The 21,121-nt window shown below is 36.1% G+C and overlaps 1 protein-coding gene across 3 annotated transcripts in view; it reads left to right on the top strand.

The window, feature by feature from the left end:
* The window catches only part of tmem260.L (transmembrane protein 260 L homeolog), a 44,586-nt gene that overhangs the window by 15,105 nt on the left and 8,360 nt on the right, over window positions 1-21,121 (top strand). For 2 of the 3 annotated variants that reach the window (XM_018230750.2, XM_018230749.2), the window contains exons 5-12: window positions 9,611-9,788; window positions 10,101-10,214; window positions 12,667-12,846; window positions 15,151-15,191; window positions 15,520-15,606; window positions 17,975-18,086; window positions 18,765-18,937; window positions 20,328-20,499. In XM_018230750.2, the coding sequence (XP_018086239.1) occupies window positions 9,611-9,788; window positions 10,101-10,214; window positions 12,667-12,846; window positions 15,151-15,191; window positions 15,520-15,606; window positions 17,975-18,086; window positions 18,765-18,937; window positions 20,328-20,499 (1,057 nt within the window). The remainder of the gene's footprint in view (window positions 1-9,610; window positions 9,789-10,100; window positions 10,215-12,666; window positions 12,847-15,150; window positions 15,192-15,519; window positions 15,607-17,974; window positions 18,087-18,764; window positions 18,938-20,327; window positions 20,500-21,121) is intronic. The other variant, XM_041573119.1, reaches the window with a different exon arrangement.

The following is a 21,121-nucleotide window of genomic DNA, read 5'->3' as shown; positions in this document are numbered from 1 at the left end:
TGGGGTGTTTTATTTCTGCATAAATTATTGACTTCACATGTACAGTAATCCCTTTAGAATTAATCCCTGTTTTATTTCTGCAGAAAAGTGAAATCTCTGCTTTTTTTTACCCTTATGAAAACTACTGTATGTAGAGATGAGAGGGTTTTGCAGTGTTTGCTGTCGTATGTGAGTATATTCATGTTTCCAGCAGCCGTGGGCTCACAAGTCAATTGTATATTAAGTAAGTGCACAGGATGAAGTTGAAAGTGGCCTTATAGACCCAAGCAAAATGTCTTCTTCAGTCAAAAAAACAGCTGAGGATGATAGAACACTTTGATATGTTTTGTCCACTCCTCCTGATCGTGCTCCAGTCTAGGCCCGTTTCTGAATGTGTATTGGGATAAATTCAGGCACACTGCAATGTTTTTTTTTTTTAACCACAGAGGGAGTTAATTATTTGGGTGCCATTTACAGGTAGTGGGTAACTAGGCTGTTGGTGACCGGGTGAGTAAGGGGGACAATAGGCTGACTCCTGAAGAGTCCATGTTGGTTGACATTTCTGGATATATCCTGGTGAGATTTGCTTTCAATGAAAGAGAGTGCTAAAGATACAGATAAACTATTAACATACTGTAAATATAATCTTTGATCTATATATCATAATTAATATACATTAATGTTGACATAGGCTGTGTAGCAGGATCGAAATTTGTCCACCTTAAAGGAGAACTAAGCCCTAAAAATCAATATGTCTAAAAATGTCATATTTTATATACTTAACTTATTGCACTAGCCTAAAGTAGCAGCAATTATCCAGGGTGTAAATATTTTCACAGGGGGTCACCATCTTGGAAAGTGACTTCCAAAGTGGCTCTGAGCAGCTATTGAGAAGCTAAGCTTAGGGTCATTGTAAATAATCAAGCAGAAAATGAGTTGGCCTGTAATATAAGCCGATACCGATTATTACATTTTAGATGCAATCAGATTTTTAAGGAACCAACACATTTGCCAGCTTCCAGCAATTCACCATGCTTACAGGTGACCATGTGAATCTTGCAGACACTTTCCAAGATGGTGACCCCCTGTGACAAATTTGAAGTCCTGAATCATTGCTGCTATTGAGAACCTCAAACTTTAGGCTGGTGCAATAAGTTCAATATATAAAACATGGCATTTTAGCCATATTCATTTTTAGAGTTTAGTTCTCATTTAATGCATGCATGGGGCTTTTCAAGAATGTCTGTGGTGGATAAAATACACCCCTTTTTGATAATTAGATTTTAAGCTCCTGCAAACAGATACCTCTTATCCTAGTTTTCATTCTGTCAGCCTTGTTTGTTCATTATATAACTGCAACAAGTTATGGTGCTTTAATAAATATTTTGTAAAATGTAATTTAGTGTAAACCGTTTGGGCTGCCAAATCTTCTGCTCCCCCCATGATTTTATTTTGCTTACAACTGAACTGTTATGGGGCTTGCGGACCCCTCCACCTGCCAAGCAGTCAGTACTGCACCCACCACCTACTGTGCCTGCTTCTGCTTTGTCCAGGTGAAAAACCTGCCTCCCAGAACATGAGATGACCCTGCGCAATACAGCTTTATGGCCAGTTGCTTTTAACTGTGTATATTGTTAGAATTTTGATGCTGATATATAAACCACTTTACAATGTTGTGGAATGTGTTGGCACTGTAAAGCTGTGTCAATCATAATAATAGTGTATATGTTCACTTATATAGCACTATACAATTTTACAAAACAGTAGCTGTACAAAAAGGGTGACAATCTCAATACTTAAAACATACATTTTCACAGTAATAAGACATACACCGTTAAACGACTAAATGCACATATGCAGAAATAGGAGGAAGGGCGTTTCTGGCCTGCAGATCTTAAAAAAGAACCCAATATCATGTTCAGACTCAAAGTCGCACACTTGAGCCTTAAACTAAATAAAAGTGAATAATAAATCACTGCAAGTTTAAGCCCTAAAATGTTAAAGAAAAAGTTAAGTACTTCAAATTTGATTTCCCGTAATTTCAACTCAATATATATGGATTATACTTACTGCATCAAACCTATTTTCAGATAAGGACATCAATTGCTCCCTACCTGTCCCTGCAGGGTCTCTGATTAAAGACTGAATATGTAATAATGACGCATCTTGACGCATCCTGCTAAAAAGGTGCACCAATTCTCTCCCAAGTATGCATGTCCCTGGCTAGCAAGTTCAGTACAGCATCAGACATTTGTGCTAGCCATGGTTACCATAGAATGTTAGGTTTTACACGAGACACTTGTTTACCTGCTGCAAATGAACAATATTTTGGATTAATGCTTTCCTTACTTTGGATATAACACTGTGGTATAATTTGCTTGTAGATTGCATCAAAGAATATGTGGTTTTCAATAACGGTAAATCAGAAATGATATTAAAATTTCTATAGTTCAGTGGTTATTAGTAAATAAGGCTTTTAGTACTTAACATATTATGGGTGCAATTGACCACTGTCTGTTAGATGCTAGGACACTGTTGTATGATGTGCATGGGGGGCTGTCATTAACCACTGTTATTACTGTCTATTATTCGGGGGTGATGCTCTCTTTTTGTAGTGAGTTGCGGGTCTAGTAGCTATTGTTCTTACTGTATAGATACCGACCACAGAAATTAAACCTTTATTTACATCTATCATAATGCTATTATTTATTCACATCTTTGCATGCTATTTATAATTTTGCCATAAAAGAATTTGCCTGATGCTTTTTTTTGGAGCAGTAGTCAGGTTGAGAAAGGACAGTCAAGTTAACAAAAGTCAGGTTTAGGAACTTCAAGTTACAATCAATTGCAAAAGCAGCCCTATCCGCGAAAAGCCATCAACATGACCTATAGGTAATTTAGGGGATTATTTATCAAAGGGCAAATTGTTTTTTCCACAATCAAGTTTTTTCTGAAATTAGAAACCATTGAAGTTGAGTTCATTCAAGGTCTAAAAAAGCTCACAAAGCTCTAAAATTCGATCTTTGATTAACAAGTTTACTGAAAGGGGTTGTTCACTTTTAAATTCACTTTTAGTATGATGTAGAAATTGATATTCTGAGACAATTTGCAATTGCTTTTCATTATTTCTTATTTGTGATTTTTGTGTTATTTAGCAATTTCAGCAAACTGGTTGCTGGGGTCCAAATCACCCTAGCAACCATTTGATTTGAAGAGACTGGAATATGAATAGGAGAGGCCTGAATAGAAAGAGCATTTGTTTTTAGATGGGGTCAGTGCCCCCCCCCCCCATTTGAAAGCTGGAAAGATTTTTAAGAAGAATGCAAATAATTTAAAAACTAGGGATGCACTGAATCCACTATTGTGGAACAATGTCCTTGTACACTGAAGCCGTAGGGGTTATTTATTAAAATCAGATTTTTTGTTTTGTTTTTTTTTTTAAGTAAAAAAAAAGTCAGACCAAACTAGAATCCACAAATTTACCTTATTTATCAATTAAAAAACTCGATAAAATCGGTTTGGAAAAAACTTGAAAAATTTGTGTTTTTGCTAAAAAAAAAAAACAAAACCTGAATTTTTCGGGTCTTATGAACAAACTTTCTTGAAAAGATGTAACGTCTATGGCCACCTTTAGTTAGGAGATGCTTGCATTTGTTGTAAATTTATTACAAGGACAACAAAATAAACCTGGACTCTCATCGATAAAGTGTAAAAGGAAAGTTGGTTATCCAAGAAGAAAATTGGCATTATCTTTGAAAAGAACCCATAATCCATGTTACACTGATTCAAGATAGCGTTATCGAGATCTGTTTGTCTTTAACTTCCTCATGGTCTTTAAGACCAAACGAGTTTCATCACTCAGAATATGGATTATTGAATGTTTTGTCTTTATTCGTATGTGTAATTTATTCCACAAGAGAGAGAGATCATTTGATTTGTGTAACAGCACTGAGGATATTAGATCTTAGTTTAGTGCTTTGAGCAAGTCTGTCTCTGAACTTTACAGAAGAAGGGAGCCTGTCTAGTTCTGCAATATATCCATACATTTTAAGTTAATTTAACCAGCATGAGTTCTTAGATGTAGGAATCCGTTGTATTGGAGCTTATAACCTTTTTATCTCAACATTGTTTTGTTTTTTTTAATATTGTGATAGATTCATTTAAAGCCCTATTTGGTTTGTGCACAGTTTTTCAATACAAATCTTAAATGAGCAGTGTTTTATCTTTTCTGTATGTAACTATTCTTTTTATTGATGGATTATTTCAAATTGTATGGAACAGTATATATCTAGCAAAGCATTTGTGAAACAAGACCATTGTTTTTGTGCACTCCAAATGATTTAAAATGTAGGGTTATTTTTTGCGTTTTTGTGTGAAATTAAAGGAATGTGTCCGTCATATCTCCACATGTATGAAGTATCTATAGCATTTTTTAAAATGTATTTTAGGTATAGGTACCGTGATTTTCTTTATGCTTTGATGCTGTGAATCTCTCCCACTCTTCTGCTTGACTATTAATTATATAAAAACTTTGAGTGCATGATTGTGTGAAACTTTAGGTGAGTTCCACAAATTAAGGCAGATTCCCAAGAGTAATATCCTCACCGAACATCTTATTTTATTATGTTTTATATATTTGGTAAGATTGGCTTCCCTGTAAATCTATCATTGGGCCCATATGTCATGTTAAAAGTGCCATTAATAATAGGAATAAAAACACAGGCCGTGTAAGATTTAAATTTGCCCATTTTTTACAAAGCTTAATATTGGCGCCTTTGCAGTTTTTTTTTATAAATAATATTCCAGTTCTGTTAGAGAATTGTTTGATATATTTCTTGTAAAAGAACTAAATAGCTTTACTTTTTGTATTGGTTATTGGCTACTTTGTATTTAAATCTATATGTTCAATGAATATATACATTTATTGTACAGCACTGCAAAAATATGTTGACACTTTATAAATACGTGAAAATTATATTATAATGATTATAATTTGGCAGCCGTTTTTGAGTTTTTTCATTAAAAGCACACATTTGAGACTGAGTTTTTTTTATTTAAAAAAACCTCAATTTCAAAACATATTTTAATAAATATGCCCTTAGTCTGCACAGACTGTAAATTACCGTATATATTCGAGTATAAGCCGATCCGAGTATAAGCCGAGGTACCTAATTTTACCTACGAAAACTGGGAAAACTTATTGACTCTAGTATAAGCCTAGACACAACTAGAGCCCTGTCTCCCAGCAGCGCACATTCCACCAAAGAGACGGACTTCTTTGCAAAGCTGATGGTGACAGAGAATTGCCAAACAGATTACTGTGTGCATTGTCCCACTGTCCCACTACCATTTGCAGAGGTTGCTGTGTGATATTGCCATCACTGTTAATCTTTCGTATAACCAACAGAGGGTGCTGTGTGATATTGCCATCACTGTTAATCCTTCATACAACCAACAGAGGGCGCTGTGTGATATTGCAGTCACTGTTATTCTTTCATATAACCAACAGAGGGCGCACTGTTATTCTTTGATTTAACCAACAGAGGGCGCTGTGTGATATTGCAGTCACTGTTATTCTTTGATATAACCAACAGAGGGTGCTGTGTGATATTGCAGTCACTGTTATTCTTTGATATAACCAACAGAGGGTGCTGTGTGATATTGCAGTCACTGTTATTCTTTCATATAACCAACAGAGGGCGCACTGTTATTCTTTCATATAACCAACAGAGGGCGCTGTGTGATATTGCAGTCTCTCCCCAAGTGAACTGTTGGTATAGGAATGATTAAAAGTGACTGCAATCTCAGCTACTGCCCGCTGACCCAAGTATAAGCTGAGGTAGACTTTTTGGATGCTGAAAAACTCGGCTTATACTCGAGTATATACGGTATAAGAAATATTTAAATTTCCCCTTTAATTTAAAAAAAGTCACCTGTGATGAGTTTCTGGTTCCTTGCAATTAAAGGAACATACCTTCAACCAGTATTAATTGCCTGTGTGCACCACACTGAACATGTAGAAAAAAAGCAGAGGTATTATAATTTTTTTTGCTTTGTGCATTGGGGCATTATTGTGTTGCAACAGGAAAGAGTCTTCTGCAAAGTAGAAACTATGAAATGGTCAAGAATGTCCTTGTACACTGAAGCCGTAGGGGTTATTTATTAAAATCTGATTTTTTTGTTTTGCTTTTTTAAGTAAAAAAGTCAGACCAAACTAGAATCCTCAAATTTACCTTATTTATCAATTAAAAAACTCGATAAAATTGGTTTGGAAAAAACTTGAAAAATTTGTGTTTTTGCTAAAAAAAAAAACAACAAAACCTGAATTTTTCGGGTCTTATGCTCTAAAGCTCTAATTTCTCGTGAGATAGCTCGAAACCCCTGAATATTTTGGATTTTTGGCCGAAACTCAGCGTAGACCATGATATTTTCAAATTTGAAATGGGACCTTTAAATTGACTTCTACAGGACCCGACATGTGGAGATGGAGTATTTTCGGATTCAGACTTTTAACAGTATCGGGGTTAATAAATCAAGAAAAATTCTAGTTTTTTTCCCACTAAAAATTCAGATTTTATATTAAGCGTTTTTAGCATTCTGACTTTAAGAAATAACCCTTTAAACGTTCAGTGGAACCAGTGGTTGAAGCCAAACCATGGAAGCCAGGTCCAGACTATTATCTCTCAGCCGCTAAGCTTTATCACTGGCCATTATGCATTCCAGCTGGTTATGTTACACTGTCATCAGCCAGACCCAGACGTTTTCACCCAAAAAATAGTAAAATACCATTTATAAGTCCAGAGGATGCACTTCCACTGCTCCAGAGTCCAGTGGTGGTTTCCTTAACCTTAGATATGTTTGCCTATGGTCAGGCATAAAAAAAACCCTCGTCCCCTATAAGCTGTTTGTGTGCTGACAAATTTCAGAGAAAGTTTTGAACTTGTCCGTGTGTGTTTCCACTAAGGATATAGACAAATACAAGAGGTCCTCTTCACTCAACCCATTATCAATATATTAAGGACATTGAAACATTTTGTGCCTTAAGCTTCTAAAAACGCCTTACCCTTTAAACAAAACAGGGATTGTTTGTCCATATATTGCAATATATTCAAGCTGGCCAACTACGTCAGTCATCCCAGGTGTGACCAGTTCCTACACTACGCTTGCATCTGATTCATTAAGAATTCTATTGCTTCATTATACATTTTATAAAGGGATTAAAGTTTTACATGCAACTCATTTGCTACTTTCAAAGTAAAACCAAACTCTCAAACTTGGTTGCCCTTTTATTGGCCACCAGTGGGATCACCTGACTTTAGCTAGAAAGGGTGGTAGCTACAACATAGAGTTGGCCACTGCTCCTTTTTTTTAAAAACATTAAGTGGTGGTGCAATGAGGTTGAGGATATGTCCTTGTACATGAAGTATTTGTATACTTAAAAGTTGGCTTAAAATGTATCCGGATAATTTTGGCAACATAGTGTATTTTCTGGCAATTTACATTCATTCTAGTGCAAAAATAATTTCGGGTGCTTTGTTTCCTGAAAGAAAAGAGAATTCCCTTACACCCTATGTTTAAAAAGTCTTGGTTACAGAGGGCCAGAAGGGAAGGTAGTAAAGATAAATAATGATAGTGATAACAAGTCAAATTTATTTTGCATATTGGACACAAGTTTATATTGCCAATTTAATGGGCAATTCTACCCTCAAGGTTTCCAGCAGAATTTTGCTTAGCAGAAGCTACAGGAAAACTCAGAGATGAAATTTGCCATTCATAAACATGTTCTTCTGGCCACCTCTACAGTTTCAAACTAATATGTAACTTTAGCCATGGAAAGAATGTTAATAGCCATACTACTTATTATTGTTTATTATTTACATATAACTTAACAATCTTTTTAAAAGAGGAACTTCACCCAAAATTAATGAAAGAAAATGTACCTCTAAGAAACTTTCCAATCAACATGAAATTCTTTTCAAACATATTTTTTTAATGCAAATCTAGCAAATTGTAGTCAGGCCATCACTTGATGCAAGAGGATATATGGCAACAATATCTGTCAGCATCAATAAAAGTCTGACCCCCTTATGTAATAAAAGGCACCGACTTTGTCTAGGTGCAGTAACTCATAGCAACAAATAAGATGGTTGCTTTTAAACAGATAACCAGTAAATGCTTCCTACTGATTGGTTGCTAAGGGGTACTGCATTTGGGCAAAATGTCTGATTACATAACCCCATGAAATATTTATAAATTAGTAGAAAACTGACCTAATTATTGAAGGGTCTTTATAAAATAGCTTGTTACTAAGCTAAATATTTACCATACTTAAAGGGCATCTAAAACCAAAAAAGCATTGGTCCTCTGAGCCCTTTTTCAATTTACAAATATGTTAAATTTTTAGCAGTTTGAGATATTAGTGATGTTATACTGCTAGCACTAGTTTATTGGCAAAAAATTTGCACTCATTGTTCTACTTGCAGCTAACTCAAAAACATCCTTGATACTTTTGCTGTAAATCCCCTTTAAACATGATTTAGAGCTATATTAAACATTTACATCCCCTTCTGCTGCATTGGAGCTTACCATCTAATTTTCCTTTCATGTGCATACTAACACACACTTAGGGGCAGATTTATCAAGGGTCGAATTTCGTGTTCATGGGAGTTATTTAAAACTCCCATGAACTTTAAATTCGACCAACTGCAGTTTATTAACAAAATCTAATTTTTTGAACTTGAGTGAATAGAATCGACCCGCAAACTGAAATCGAATTCCAATTGAATTTCATTAGAGCTTTTTATCCGAAAAAAACTCGAATGTGAGGAAGGCTGCAAACAACTGGGCCAGTGGGACACTGGGAAGAAACCTGGTGGGCCCCGCCGGCCCAGACCACTCCCTACGGCCAGTAGAGCCAATTCTTGTATGTGCTGCTTTCTAGCCTATCCTCAGGCCAGATCACAGCTGCATGTAGAAATAACACATATGAAGAAGGTACATGTTGGCAGGGTTTGGGAGAGTGGCAGAGGGAGACTTGCGGCTGGGGTCCCATGGGTGTGGTGGGCCCTGATGTGGTAGCCCCGCTGGAACCAGACCCCCCCCCAGTCTGACACTAGTTTTTGAGAGGACAGTAGATGCCGTCAGAAGGATTAGTATCTGTAAATAAAATATCTAGTCCAAACTAGTAGCGGAAGATAGTGTTGTGGGTGTTGCAATTAAAAGCCAAATGTTGAGAAAGATCTGTTTCCCTGAATTATTATATTTTTCCCTTCTGTGCGATTAAATATGGCTGTTTCTATACACAATGACCTGTTCCAATCCAGTATTCCTATTCTATTTTCTTACTTTGGCTGGCATTTAAAATTCAACCTGGCAAGTATCTAAAAAGCTTCAAACCCCCTATTATACCTAAAGGGATATGCCACAGGTACTTGGAAAAGAAACAGTTGCTCTCGCTTAGCTATGTATTCTGTACTACCCTAATTAATAGTGTGTCATGAAATGGTTTGTGAGAATATTACATGCCAAACTGCTCTTGCTAGCTGTAGTGATCAGTGCTATAATATAAGATGCATAACAAATAGACCTTATTATGTTGCAAAAGGAGATTTCATGTTATCTGTGTTTGCAGGCTTACTGGCTCGTATGCGGCAGGAATCCTTGCTTCAGGGTTGTTTTCGTTTTCCCGTCTAACATGGCAGTGGTCCATTGCAGCTGAGGTTTTCAGCCTGAACAATCTGTTTGTGGGGCTGCTTATGGCTCTTACAGTAGGGTTTGAGGAGGCAAAGACTACAAAAGACAGATCAAAGGTAATCTTTGTTTTACTGAATAAATAACTACGCATTGCTCAGTTTTTCTCCCTAGAATCTTTTTTGTGGAGAAGTGTTCCCAAACCTGATGTAATGAAAATTGTGTACAATTTTTTATCCTCGCAACTTTCTATTACTGATTTTTTTATTCTTAGTAAATGTATTGGTCATAAAGTTGTAGTTTATTATTTATAATCCATAGAGCGGTTTTAATTGAGGTAAGCCATGTACACAGAAAAGTAATGGTGATAAGGAATAAATTTGTCATGTCGGTGGTAAATGGTCTCTTTTCTTCTTACCTCCCACTACCAGATATCTCAATTTGGCGCTTTCTGCTGTGGAGTTAGCCTGTGCAATCAGCACACTATTGTTTTCTATGTTGTAAGCATTGTGTTGTGGGTCCTTTCTCTCCAGTTTAAGAAACAGGTTTGTATTTTTTTTTTAATCAGACTCATCCATATAGTCAAATTATTTATATTTCCAAATGCTGGGGGAATTTCCTACTACTCTAGTAGAAGTACATTAGTTGAAGTGAAGAAGCTGCTCAGATAAAAAAAAACTCTAAGGGGCCCATTTATTAAACCTCAAATTTATCTGGTCGAGGTTTTAAAGAGGAAAACTCAAATTCTTCCAGGAAAAAAGCTGCTAAAAATCCGAAGCCCAAAATACTTTATATCAAACCTGCCTAGGTCATGTAGAAGTCAATGGCAGATGTCTCTGAAGTTGTTTCTTGACGTGATCTGCACTGGATAATCCAATAAAGTCAGGGGTTTCATCCGATAATGAGTTTTTGGAGCATCAATCTAATGTGAATTGACACTTGATTTTTTCAAGCAGTTTTGTCGCTACGACTGTTTCGAGAAAAATTGTTGATAGATGAGTTCAATCTTTGGAAGGGAGTTTGGTCTACTTTTTCATAAAAAAAACTGAGATTATTTCGAGTTTTAGTAAGTAACCCCCTGTAAATCCACTTGCCTTTTGACTTCATTCTAGTAGAAACTGTACAGTATATCATGACCTGGATGAATGAGAATCTTCATAGGCATTATATCCTGTTATGTGTTTCCTGTTATTTAAAGGCAGCCCTAGCTAGGCTTCTTTTTCTGATTTTTCAGACTCACTCTCATCTAGTATGGTTCCCATGGATTGAAGAAAAGATGATATAAATCCAGTATTTAAGAAGAGATTACAATCTCAGACTGGCAATTACAGGCCTTTAAATTTGACATCTGTGGCTCTCTAGTTGTTTGAAAGTTTAAGGGAACATTCAAGATTATGTTCTGGAGAATGGGATTATGAGCAGTAATTGGCATGTCTTTATGAAGGACAGTGGGGTCACAGTAGATGTGATCTATTTGGATTTTGGCAAAGCATTCGGAACAGTACCATAAAAATGGCTTTATAAACTAAGGTTTGTTGGTATTAGTAATGGATAGGAAACTGTCTTATATAAGAGTGTACAGAAGGGTAGTTATGGTGCATTCTCCTCTGGGAGAAAGGTTCTTAGTAGGGTAAATGGCTTGGAAAAGGGGTTAAATTCCTTTTAAGTAAGTAAGTAAGTAAATACTAGGTTACCGGAAATAGCTCTTAGTATGATCAAGGGACTGGTCCGATTGTCATCTTGGAATTAGGTAGGAATTTTTATCTTTGAGGCAAATTGGAGAGGCTTCTTCTGGATCAACTACCAGTTAAGACAGTGTAATTTTAGGGATAAAAAGTTGAACTCAATGGACAGGTGTCTTTGTTCAATTTATGTTACTATGTTCCCATTGCTGCTGAACATGGCAATTTAGATAAGCAGTAATGACTGTGCTGATCTGTTTGCCGGGGGCTATAGAAAGGTCATGGACTGAAGATGATTGGGTTAAGGTCATGTGATGTGACTAGAAACCCCCCCCCAATCACTTAAGTAATTTGTTTTTTTTTGGCTGACCCAGAACACTGAGTGAGATACCTAGCTTGAAGACCAATCATGAAATTTGGGAATGCTGGTTTAGTGTTTTGAATATCCCTGAGCTACTCCAAAAGGGTGAATGTTGCAACCCATTTGTAAATATGTTCTAAGTTAAGGTTAGACTGATCAGTATGTTTTCTCCAGAACTATTTTACTAAGCTTTGTTTTCATTAGAGAGATATAAAGAAAAATAAGAGAGAGACTGTATGATGAACTCTCAGAAAGTCCAGGTGCTTTAGACTCATTTCTAGTAGATGCTGTATATCATAACCTGGATAAAGGAAAATCTTCATAGACATAGGATAAATGAACTCCAAGCAAAGACTTCATTTCTTTTTATCTTGTTAAACTTTTATTCTCGTTAAACTTAAAACAGTTACTATTTAGATTTGTTCCATTCACACTACAATCTTTTACTGAAATACACTGTAACAGTGGGAAGATTGGCAGTCTAAATAGTGGTGTTCATCATGCCTTGAGCTCCGTATACAATCTGAATGATCACATGCTGAATCTTGCCCTAATTTTGTTGATACTGTAAGTCCCTCTGGTATAGTCTGTGGAGTGCAACATAAGCCAAGTTTTAATCATTTCTGTGTGAGTTATCTCAGCCTTGCAGTTCCTCTCTACCTATGCATATCATGAAATTATTTCAGTTGAAGAGTTGAAGGGAGCATGATATGCAGAAGCCTTACATTTCTGCTTTCCTTACATATTTTTCTAGTCCATGCAAAAGAGATCAATTTTTAAAGCAATTCCATACTAATCCCCAAAGTTATTAGATTTTGACAGCATTTATAGGGAGAGCTTGTAGAAACTGAGACATTTTCTGCATTAAAAAAAAAATTATACTTATTTTCCCTCTTATGGTCATTTTGGGAGGCTGTACAGATGTTTTAATTATCACACTATGTTCTGATGCAGGAATTGTCTTTGTACCGCTTGTTGAAGTTGGGAATATGCTTTGCTGTGGGGCTTTCTCCTTACTTGTACTTAATTGTCTCGTCATATTTGAATCGAGCAAGATGGACCTGGGGAGATCAGACAACCATTCAAGGGATTGTTACTCATATCCTTCGAGAGGAGTATGGGACATTCAGTCTGGTAAGCTCTCGCTTATTGTATTATATACTTTATTCTATGGAATGTTTTTCAGAGGAGCTGATACTATAACATTTTGGTAACCTAAACTTCACTTGACTTTGATATGTAATTTTAGTTGACAGAAACATTGGTCAATTACTATTTACAAAAAAACCTGTATGGATACAGTTATATGATGACATGCCAATTATACTTTTTTTCAAATTATTTGCTGACAGCAGAAGTCTTATTGCATTGTGCTTGCTATCTATTGTAGAGGCCATATAGCATATAAGCTTTATAAGAAGCTTAAAATATGCACATTATAACAGAGGTAGTGTCATGATTTTTACATGAAATTGGTTGGGCAAAGTCATCAAAATAACCAATGAATTCAACAAAAGCATATTAAAACGGAATGGAAACAGTAAATGGGTATGTAAAATGAACAATTGTCTTTCTATCCACTTATTTCCATGTGCACTAAAACTGCTAGAGTAGTACTACAGTACTAAATTATGGTTTTATTGTGTGCGCTGGCCACAAGGTTTGTGCCTGTGCCCTTCAGTATGGATCTTAGAGGAAATATTGCCTAAGTACCTACATTTATACCTTTTTGTGATTGACTTTTACAATAAGCCAATATATGCAAGTTCATAAAGTCATAAAATTCATTTTCTTTTTACTACTAGTAATTTAAAATCAGTGCCACATGGATTATTTACAACTTGATGGTAAAATAAGTATTTAAAAAAAAATAATAAAAAAACAAGTTTTGTAACAAAATAAAAAGATCTTACAATCTTCTTCATATTTGAAATGCAACTGGTCCAAGGCCTCTTCACAAGATGATCTGTAGCTTCTCTGACTGTACACAGCAATGCACAACAACTGTTTATCATTATTTGAGTACAGTATTTGCCCTTGTTGTAACTGAATTTAATGCTGGGCTTCAGGCGTATCTTTATTTGCAAAGCGCTCTTAAGGAGCTGCAGTGCTGTACAATGCATGAAAGTACAATATATATAAAAGTTTACACGGGGAAGACAAATCACACAATTAATATACACAGAAATCATATCAAGATAAAGAGCTTAAGTGCTATGTGGTAAGAGACACAATGGGAAGGCTGTCCCTGCCCCATAGAGCTTACAGTCTAAGCTAGTATGTAGGAGAGATCTGAATTCTCCCTAAAGCTGGCCATAGGCGCAACGATCCGATCGTACGAATCGTGGATTTGTACGATTTTCTGACAGTGTGTGGAGAGTCCAGACATTTTTCGTCCGGCGGAGATCGGTCGTTTGGTCGTTCGGACAGTTTAGAAAATTTCTGTCGCCTGCCGATCGTAGGATTTTCAGTGGGAGACTGTCACTAGATTTGTCAGACATAACTATCATACGATTGCTGTCAGGGGCAGAACATTGGCTGATCTGTTCTTTTACTACTTTATTTGATCGGAATGGTAAGAGTTTGATCTGAATGGTTAGTGGAGGGTCGGGAGATGGGAAAGTCTGATCGTACGTTGATTCGTACGATCGGATCTTTGCATCTATGGCCAGCTTAAGTCTCACAATAACTAGCTTTCCAGCTGAACCCCCTCCTTAGTAATTGCTCCAGGCCCACAGGAGGGCCAGCCACACTGTTTGGCAATCACTGTCCTATGTGGTCCATGGTGGGGGAGTTGTAGCTTCTTTGTGTTTTTTTGAGTTCTCAGCATCTATTGTAATCACCTTTGTTTCCTGTAACTTTGAAGTGATCAGGACTAGAACCAATCTGCAGCTAATTGGGGCATTGTAATGTTTACAATGCTAGACTAACCTAGCCAGTCATAGTATTAGTATCCCATTGGGACAGCAACACAATGTGTGAAAGCTTCCCTTTGCAATTAAATACCCAGCTTGATGGAATCTAATTTATTTATACCTGTTTTACATACCAGCCATTTATAGTACATGTATGGGACCTGTTATCCAGAATGCTTGGGACCTGGGGCTTTCCGGTTAATGGATCTTTCTGTAATTTGGATCTTCATACCTTATAGGTAATCTAATATGCCTAATAGGCTGGTTCTGCTTCCAATAAGGATTAATTTTATCTACAAGGTACTGTTTTTTTATTACAAAGAAAAAGGAAAACATGTTTAGACATTTTGGATTATTTGGATAAAATTGAGTCTATGGGAGACAGTTTTTCCGTTATTCGGAGCATTCTAGATAACGGGTTTCCGGATAACGGATCCCATACCTATATTTTTCATTTTTGATGTGGGCAGTCGGAATATGTTGTTGTACTTATTGTGGTTTAACCGTGTTTTTTTTCAACTAGGCTAAATCAGAGACTGGACCTGGTATGATGGGAATGTTGATGTAAGCGAACACAGCCCTTTCAACTACTGATATATTGTTCTATACTTTTCATGAAGTTGTGTTTTAAAAAGTGAAATATGTTATCAACAATTCCAGGAGCGGATGTGTCTCTCTATGTATAAATGACAAATTTCTTCAGCCTTTTACAAATATAATCCCAGACATCTAAACAATGGACAAAATAGATTGGTGACATTATATTAGTGTCTATGGTTTTTACATTTTCATCTGGTAAAATAATTCATCTAAAATGTTGTCACCTTTATACAAACAAAATTAACTCAACAAAATCTCAATGTGTGATTTGTTATATTCTTTTTTGATACAGTTTCCAGATCAGTCACATGAACACAGAGCTCACTTATGTAGCACAAGGCCTTGCACTTCTTGCTTTGTTGTTCTGCTTTGTAACTAGGTATGTAGTGTATATATTTATTATATTTTGTTGTTAATTTTTTATGTACCATCTCTTCAGAAGTCTTAATTGCAATCTAAGCACCTGTCATCTGATCACTTTAATGCATTTTCAACATAAGCTAGTGTGACGCCTACTTTGCAAATTCTCATGATAAAAAAAACATTTAAATATGTCCTTCAGCTGTTGGGTGACATGTAACCTACAGGGGGGCAATGGTGTTGAGTAGGAGTCAATGCCTACATGTTTGCCACAGTAAGATAGGTAGATGACTGCACATCAGTCTATGGGGAATGATTCACTGGCACTCGAAGGCTGGTGCAAGCAGGGACAACATTTCGGGGTTGAACCCCTTTATCAAGCATGTCTATTTGGAGGGTGCCGATCCCTCCATCACCGTGCAGCAGGCGTCCAATTTTGAAGGCCCGGGTGTGCGAGCGTTGCCTCCTTCCTCTATTGCATACCAGTGTATACCACTACCACTTGCTCATTAACTCAAGAAGAACCAACATGGAAGAAATTTAACAATAATACACTTTACAATTCTCCAAGTAACTGAAAAGACTAGTAAACACAACTAGGCACTTAAGCACATGCTCAGTAATATTTGCTCCAGGTTCTGTATCTCAGGCATTCACATTAAAGGTGTCTCCAACTGAGTAGCTTGTTGGAACTACAATAATTTTTCTGAAGGTTAGAGTGGGTGGCTTCACCCATGTTACATTAGATTTCAACAGTAGAAGGTAACCGAAGCAGATGACGGGGTGAGGTATATGGTCATGGGGCATTTTGAGTAATTTGAGGGAAATTTTAAATACAACATAAATATTTCACAAATCTCTTAAGTTGCTGTAAAAGCTGTTAATATTCATTTTTAGAAAAGACGTCCCCCAAACTGTAAGGTTGGCTAATTTTATGGGGGCGGGTTGGTCAAAATAGGGGATTTAGGTACCAATCCAAAGTCCAATCAGGTTTAAGATTCTGGTAAATGTACCTGCTATTCTTTTTTTTATACTGTAGGACCTATAGAATTTTTTTAAATTTACTATACTACATATCTCAAGAATTGGATGAGGGTGGTGTGAAAACATGGTGGTTCTGTGAGGAGCAGAGATGGAGTCTGGGAATGTATGGAGACCCAAGCGAAGAGTAGTGATGAGAATGACTGAAGGGCTTTCAAAGATAAATAGTAAAAAAATATTTTTTGCTTAATGGTAAACCTTGATAAAGATTTAAAAATGTATGACCTGTTTTTCTTGTGTGACAGTCTGAGTTTTAAAGCAGCAAAACGTAAGATATACCAGAAGGGTAGTCAGAAGCCAGTTAAGAAAAAGTTCTAGTACTAGAGGCAGGATAACACAAAGGCATGAATAAGTGGTTTAGCAGTTATGTAAGAGAGATGGCCTTAAATATGTGTGTGAAATGACTAGAGAAGGAATGGGAAGATTCAGAGATTACCCCCAGGCCGCACGTTGAATCTGCAGGGTTAATTAGAGTGTAAATTGGAAAGGGAGGAATAGGACCAAGTGGAAAGAGGTGTTGATTCAAAGATCTAGTTCTGAATTTCAGGGGCTAATAAAAGAAGTGGTCTATTAATAACACCCATATGTGCAGATAGATGCTTGAAAAGTTGACGACCCTCAGAGGCCAATGCAATTAGTCGCAATGCTACTATCATAATGCAAGAAGCAGATTTTAGATAAAACAAAGATAAGAAGTAACTTTGAGCAGAACAGATCATGGATTAACGGATATTTGCAGAGTGTGTTTTGAGAAGGGCAAAGAAAAAGTCAAGAGGGGTAATCTTAAAATAAGGGAAGAGTTTAGCGGTGTGACAGGGATGGAACAATGAGTAAGCATATCGAGGACAAAAGCAGTTTGGTATGTGTCAGAGAATTGATCCTCAGAATCAAGTAAATGTAGAGTAGAGATAGGTAGGGAATGTCGGAAATTATCTTCAACTGTCATGCTTTTATTTATTGGAAGTAGTTCGATAATTTTTGGCAACTTGCAGTGTGTGGTTTAAGTGTGTACAGTTTTGAGCTGTGCTGAAGAGCAAAACCTGGACAGTGGAAAGGGAGGCATAAGGAAGAAACTTTTTTGGAAGGAAAAAGCAATGAAGCAGAATAAATAATAAATAATATGGACATTGTCTGCAGAGTTTTGAGGCAGGCAGGAACTAATTGGCAGAGTAGTCAGGAGGTTAAGTCAGCCTGCTTTCTCCCTGGAGTCTCTAAAGAAATAGGAACAGATCTGGACACAGGCTTGGGAAATTCAGGATGATTGGAGAGGAGTGTATCAGGATGTCATAAAATGTTACAATAATATGTTCAGAATTAAGTTTTTGAAAACAACTATCCTTCTACAGAGACAAAAAAGCCTCCATGGTTTCTTTATTCACCGTAATGCTCGTTTGCTATTCCTTATTCTTTGCCTGGAGAGCAAATTTAGATATCTCAAAGCCACTCTTCCTTGGTGTGGTAAGTACTTTAATAGTCATAATAATGTATATTTCTACAAATAAAACTACACACAGTGTTAATATTCAATGCCACCCTAGAAGGGGGATCGATTTGTTCATACACAATGCAAGCTGTATGGTCCAGTTGTCCAAGTATACCCTTCCTCCTCAACCCTACCCCTGGATTTTGTCTTTGTGTGTGGTGGTGGTGTGAGGTGGTATTTTAAAAAAAATGGAGATTTGAAACATCGGAAACATTGACCTCTGATCAAGGTCAACTAAAAATACAGTGTAATATAAGTTGTATGAAGTGCAGTGGCTTACAGGACAACTGTATGAATATGTATGTATGAATACTTAACTAACGGATAATGTATATCACAATAACCATATTGATATATCAATTAATATATCGGTAAATAGTTCAATATATATTGCCCTTCTATATCTTTTACATTGAGCCACTCTAACTGGGAGAAATGTGAGTGTGAATCATATGAGACAGGGGGTGGTACAAACTTCTAGAAAAATATATATTTATGAGAATGTTTTTTTTTTTTTTTGATGAAGCTGTGTTTTATGTATGGACTTGATTATACAATATCATTTTATGTCAACCTGCTATGTTCAGGGATATAGGATCCTTTTAAATCTGAAAAGGAAGTTAAATACTTAAATATACTATTTTGTATCCTAGGTGGAGAGATTCTGGATGCAGAGTAATTTTGTTGTTAGCCTTTTTGCAGGCCTCGGCATGGCCTTTTTGACCAACATTCTAAAAACAAAAATGAACAGAACTGATATTGTTCAGTTTATGGAATGGATATGTGCCCTAGTGGTGATTTCTAACCAGATTAGAACTAATTACAGGTACATATTTTGAATTACTGTTTTATCATTTAATTGTATGTGTTTCTATACAAAGTGCTGGTGACAATTTATATACACGAGGGGACATTTTCTGCAAGAGACATTAAGATAAAAATATGGGAGAACTTGATTTTTTTTTCTACCTTTACAATACAATTTCTTCTGATTCCTTTTTAGTGGAGAACTTTTTAGACTTTCATATATATATATATATATATATATATATATATATATATATATATATATATATATATATATATATATATATATATATATATATATATATAATTTTTTTTTTTTTTTTTTTGCTGTAGTCTAAATAGTAAAAAAAAAAAAATGATACTTGATAGACTATTCCTCATCTTCCAACTGGACAGAGAGCATATGAGGGGGGGGGGCACACACAGTATGGCCGACTTTCTATTATACAGACTGCAAGTCAAAGGAGAAAGAAAGCGTTTCAGGTAAGTAAATACAATCCCTTGAGGGTGTCTAACATTTGGCACCCCCAAGTGTACGAAGCCTTTCCTTCTCCTTTAAAAGAGCACAAAGAATTGTAATGGTAGTGAAATGAAGAGGATCTGCAATTAGGCACTAACGAGATACATGGCATGAATATTGGTCAGGACAGATGGTTTATTTTTCCCTGCACAGTGGAATTTATTTGAAATACAGGTATGGCATCTGTTATCCGAATGTTCGGGATTTCCAGATAAGAGATCTTTCTGTAATTTGGATGTTCATAACTTAAGTTTACTAAAAAATCATGTAAACATTAAATAAATAAAATAGCCTGTTTTTTCCTCTAATAAGGGTTAATTATATTTTAGTTATGATCAAGTACTAGGTACTGTTTTATTATTACAGAGAAAAAGCTTAAAAAAAATAGAATTATTTGATTATAATGGAGTCTATGGGAGCCGGGCTTCCCGTAATTTGGAGATTTGTGGATAATGGATCTCATACTTGAAGATTAAAATGGGGAACGGACCATCCATGCCAAGAACAATATGAGATTTGAAAGTCTTGTTACATGTGATATTTTGTAATAAACCAGTTAGAGCAGGTGAAATCTGTTCATGACTCACAGCACTTGTTATTCTGAGGAACTAACAAATAAATATTTCAGTACAGAAAAAGGAGTGTCCACTGTATTAAATTTTTGATGGTAACAACAGTTCACCTTTCAAGATTTCTAAGATCTTTCAATGAACAATCTTGTTAATGTTTTAACAATATAAAATTCCAAGTGATAATTTACAGTGATTATAATCTGTGTTATAAAACAGATTTCTGGCGTTCCATCTGCAAAATGGGGTTTTATATCATTTTTAACATAATAAGCATGCATAATATTTATTTTGCTTTATTGTTTTATCCTTTTGTTTAGCATTTGTGATCAAAGCAACAATTATATAGTAGATCAGTTTGCAAGGAATCTTCTCTTTTCAATGCCAAATGATTCGATTATCTTACTAAGAGGTGACTTGCCAGGCAATTCATTGCGTTATCTCCATTACTGTGAAGGCCTCAGACCTGACCTGGCACTGGTCGACCAAGAGGTAAGAATACAAATCGTTCTTTAATGCTAACTGCCTTTCAGAATTACCTACATACAATGTATAGCTAGCATGTTATTTGTTCTTAATTTATCCAGCAAAGTGCTTCAATGCCATAATTAAATAGGAACAGGACAGGGCCACGGGTGTCCAGGAGGTGACCATAACAGAAGCTTTTGTATTCTAAACACACTGAGATAAACAGATAGAGAAAGAAGTTGCATCAATGTAAATATAAGAAGAAAATTCTGTTTAATTATATTGAATATTTGTTGCTCTTTCTCCAATTCTAATTTTCCATTATAAGGTAAAACTTTGCCCTGAAGCAGGGTGTAAGGGAACCTGGGAGCCTGCAGGGATGCCCACAGCCTTCCTCCTAGTTGGTGCAGTCTTCTTCCGGCATGTGTCCATTCGTGTGTGTCTTTACTTTTCGGTGTCATTGCTTTTCGCTCAAAATTCGAATATTTAAAGGCACCTCCTCATTTTGCGCACTGCCCAACGTAGGTCTATTGTACATAGTTTCTGGGTGCGCTTTTCTTCCGTTTTTTTTGTTCCTTGACCCTTGCCTGTCCTTGACCACCGCTGTATCACTGGCTGAACCAACCTTTGCCAATTACTGACTACT

This window comes from Xenopus laevis, chromosome 8L, assembly GCF_017654675.1.
Source record: "Xenopus laevis strain J_2021 chromosome 8L, Xenopus_laevis_v10.1, whole genome shotgun sequence".
NCBI classification, from domain to species: domain Eukaryota; kingdom Metazoa; phylum Chordata; class Amphibia; order Anura; family Pipidae; genus Xenopus; species Xenopus laevis.
This window is presented reverse-complemented; position numbering and strand designations above follow the sequence as displayed.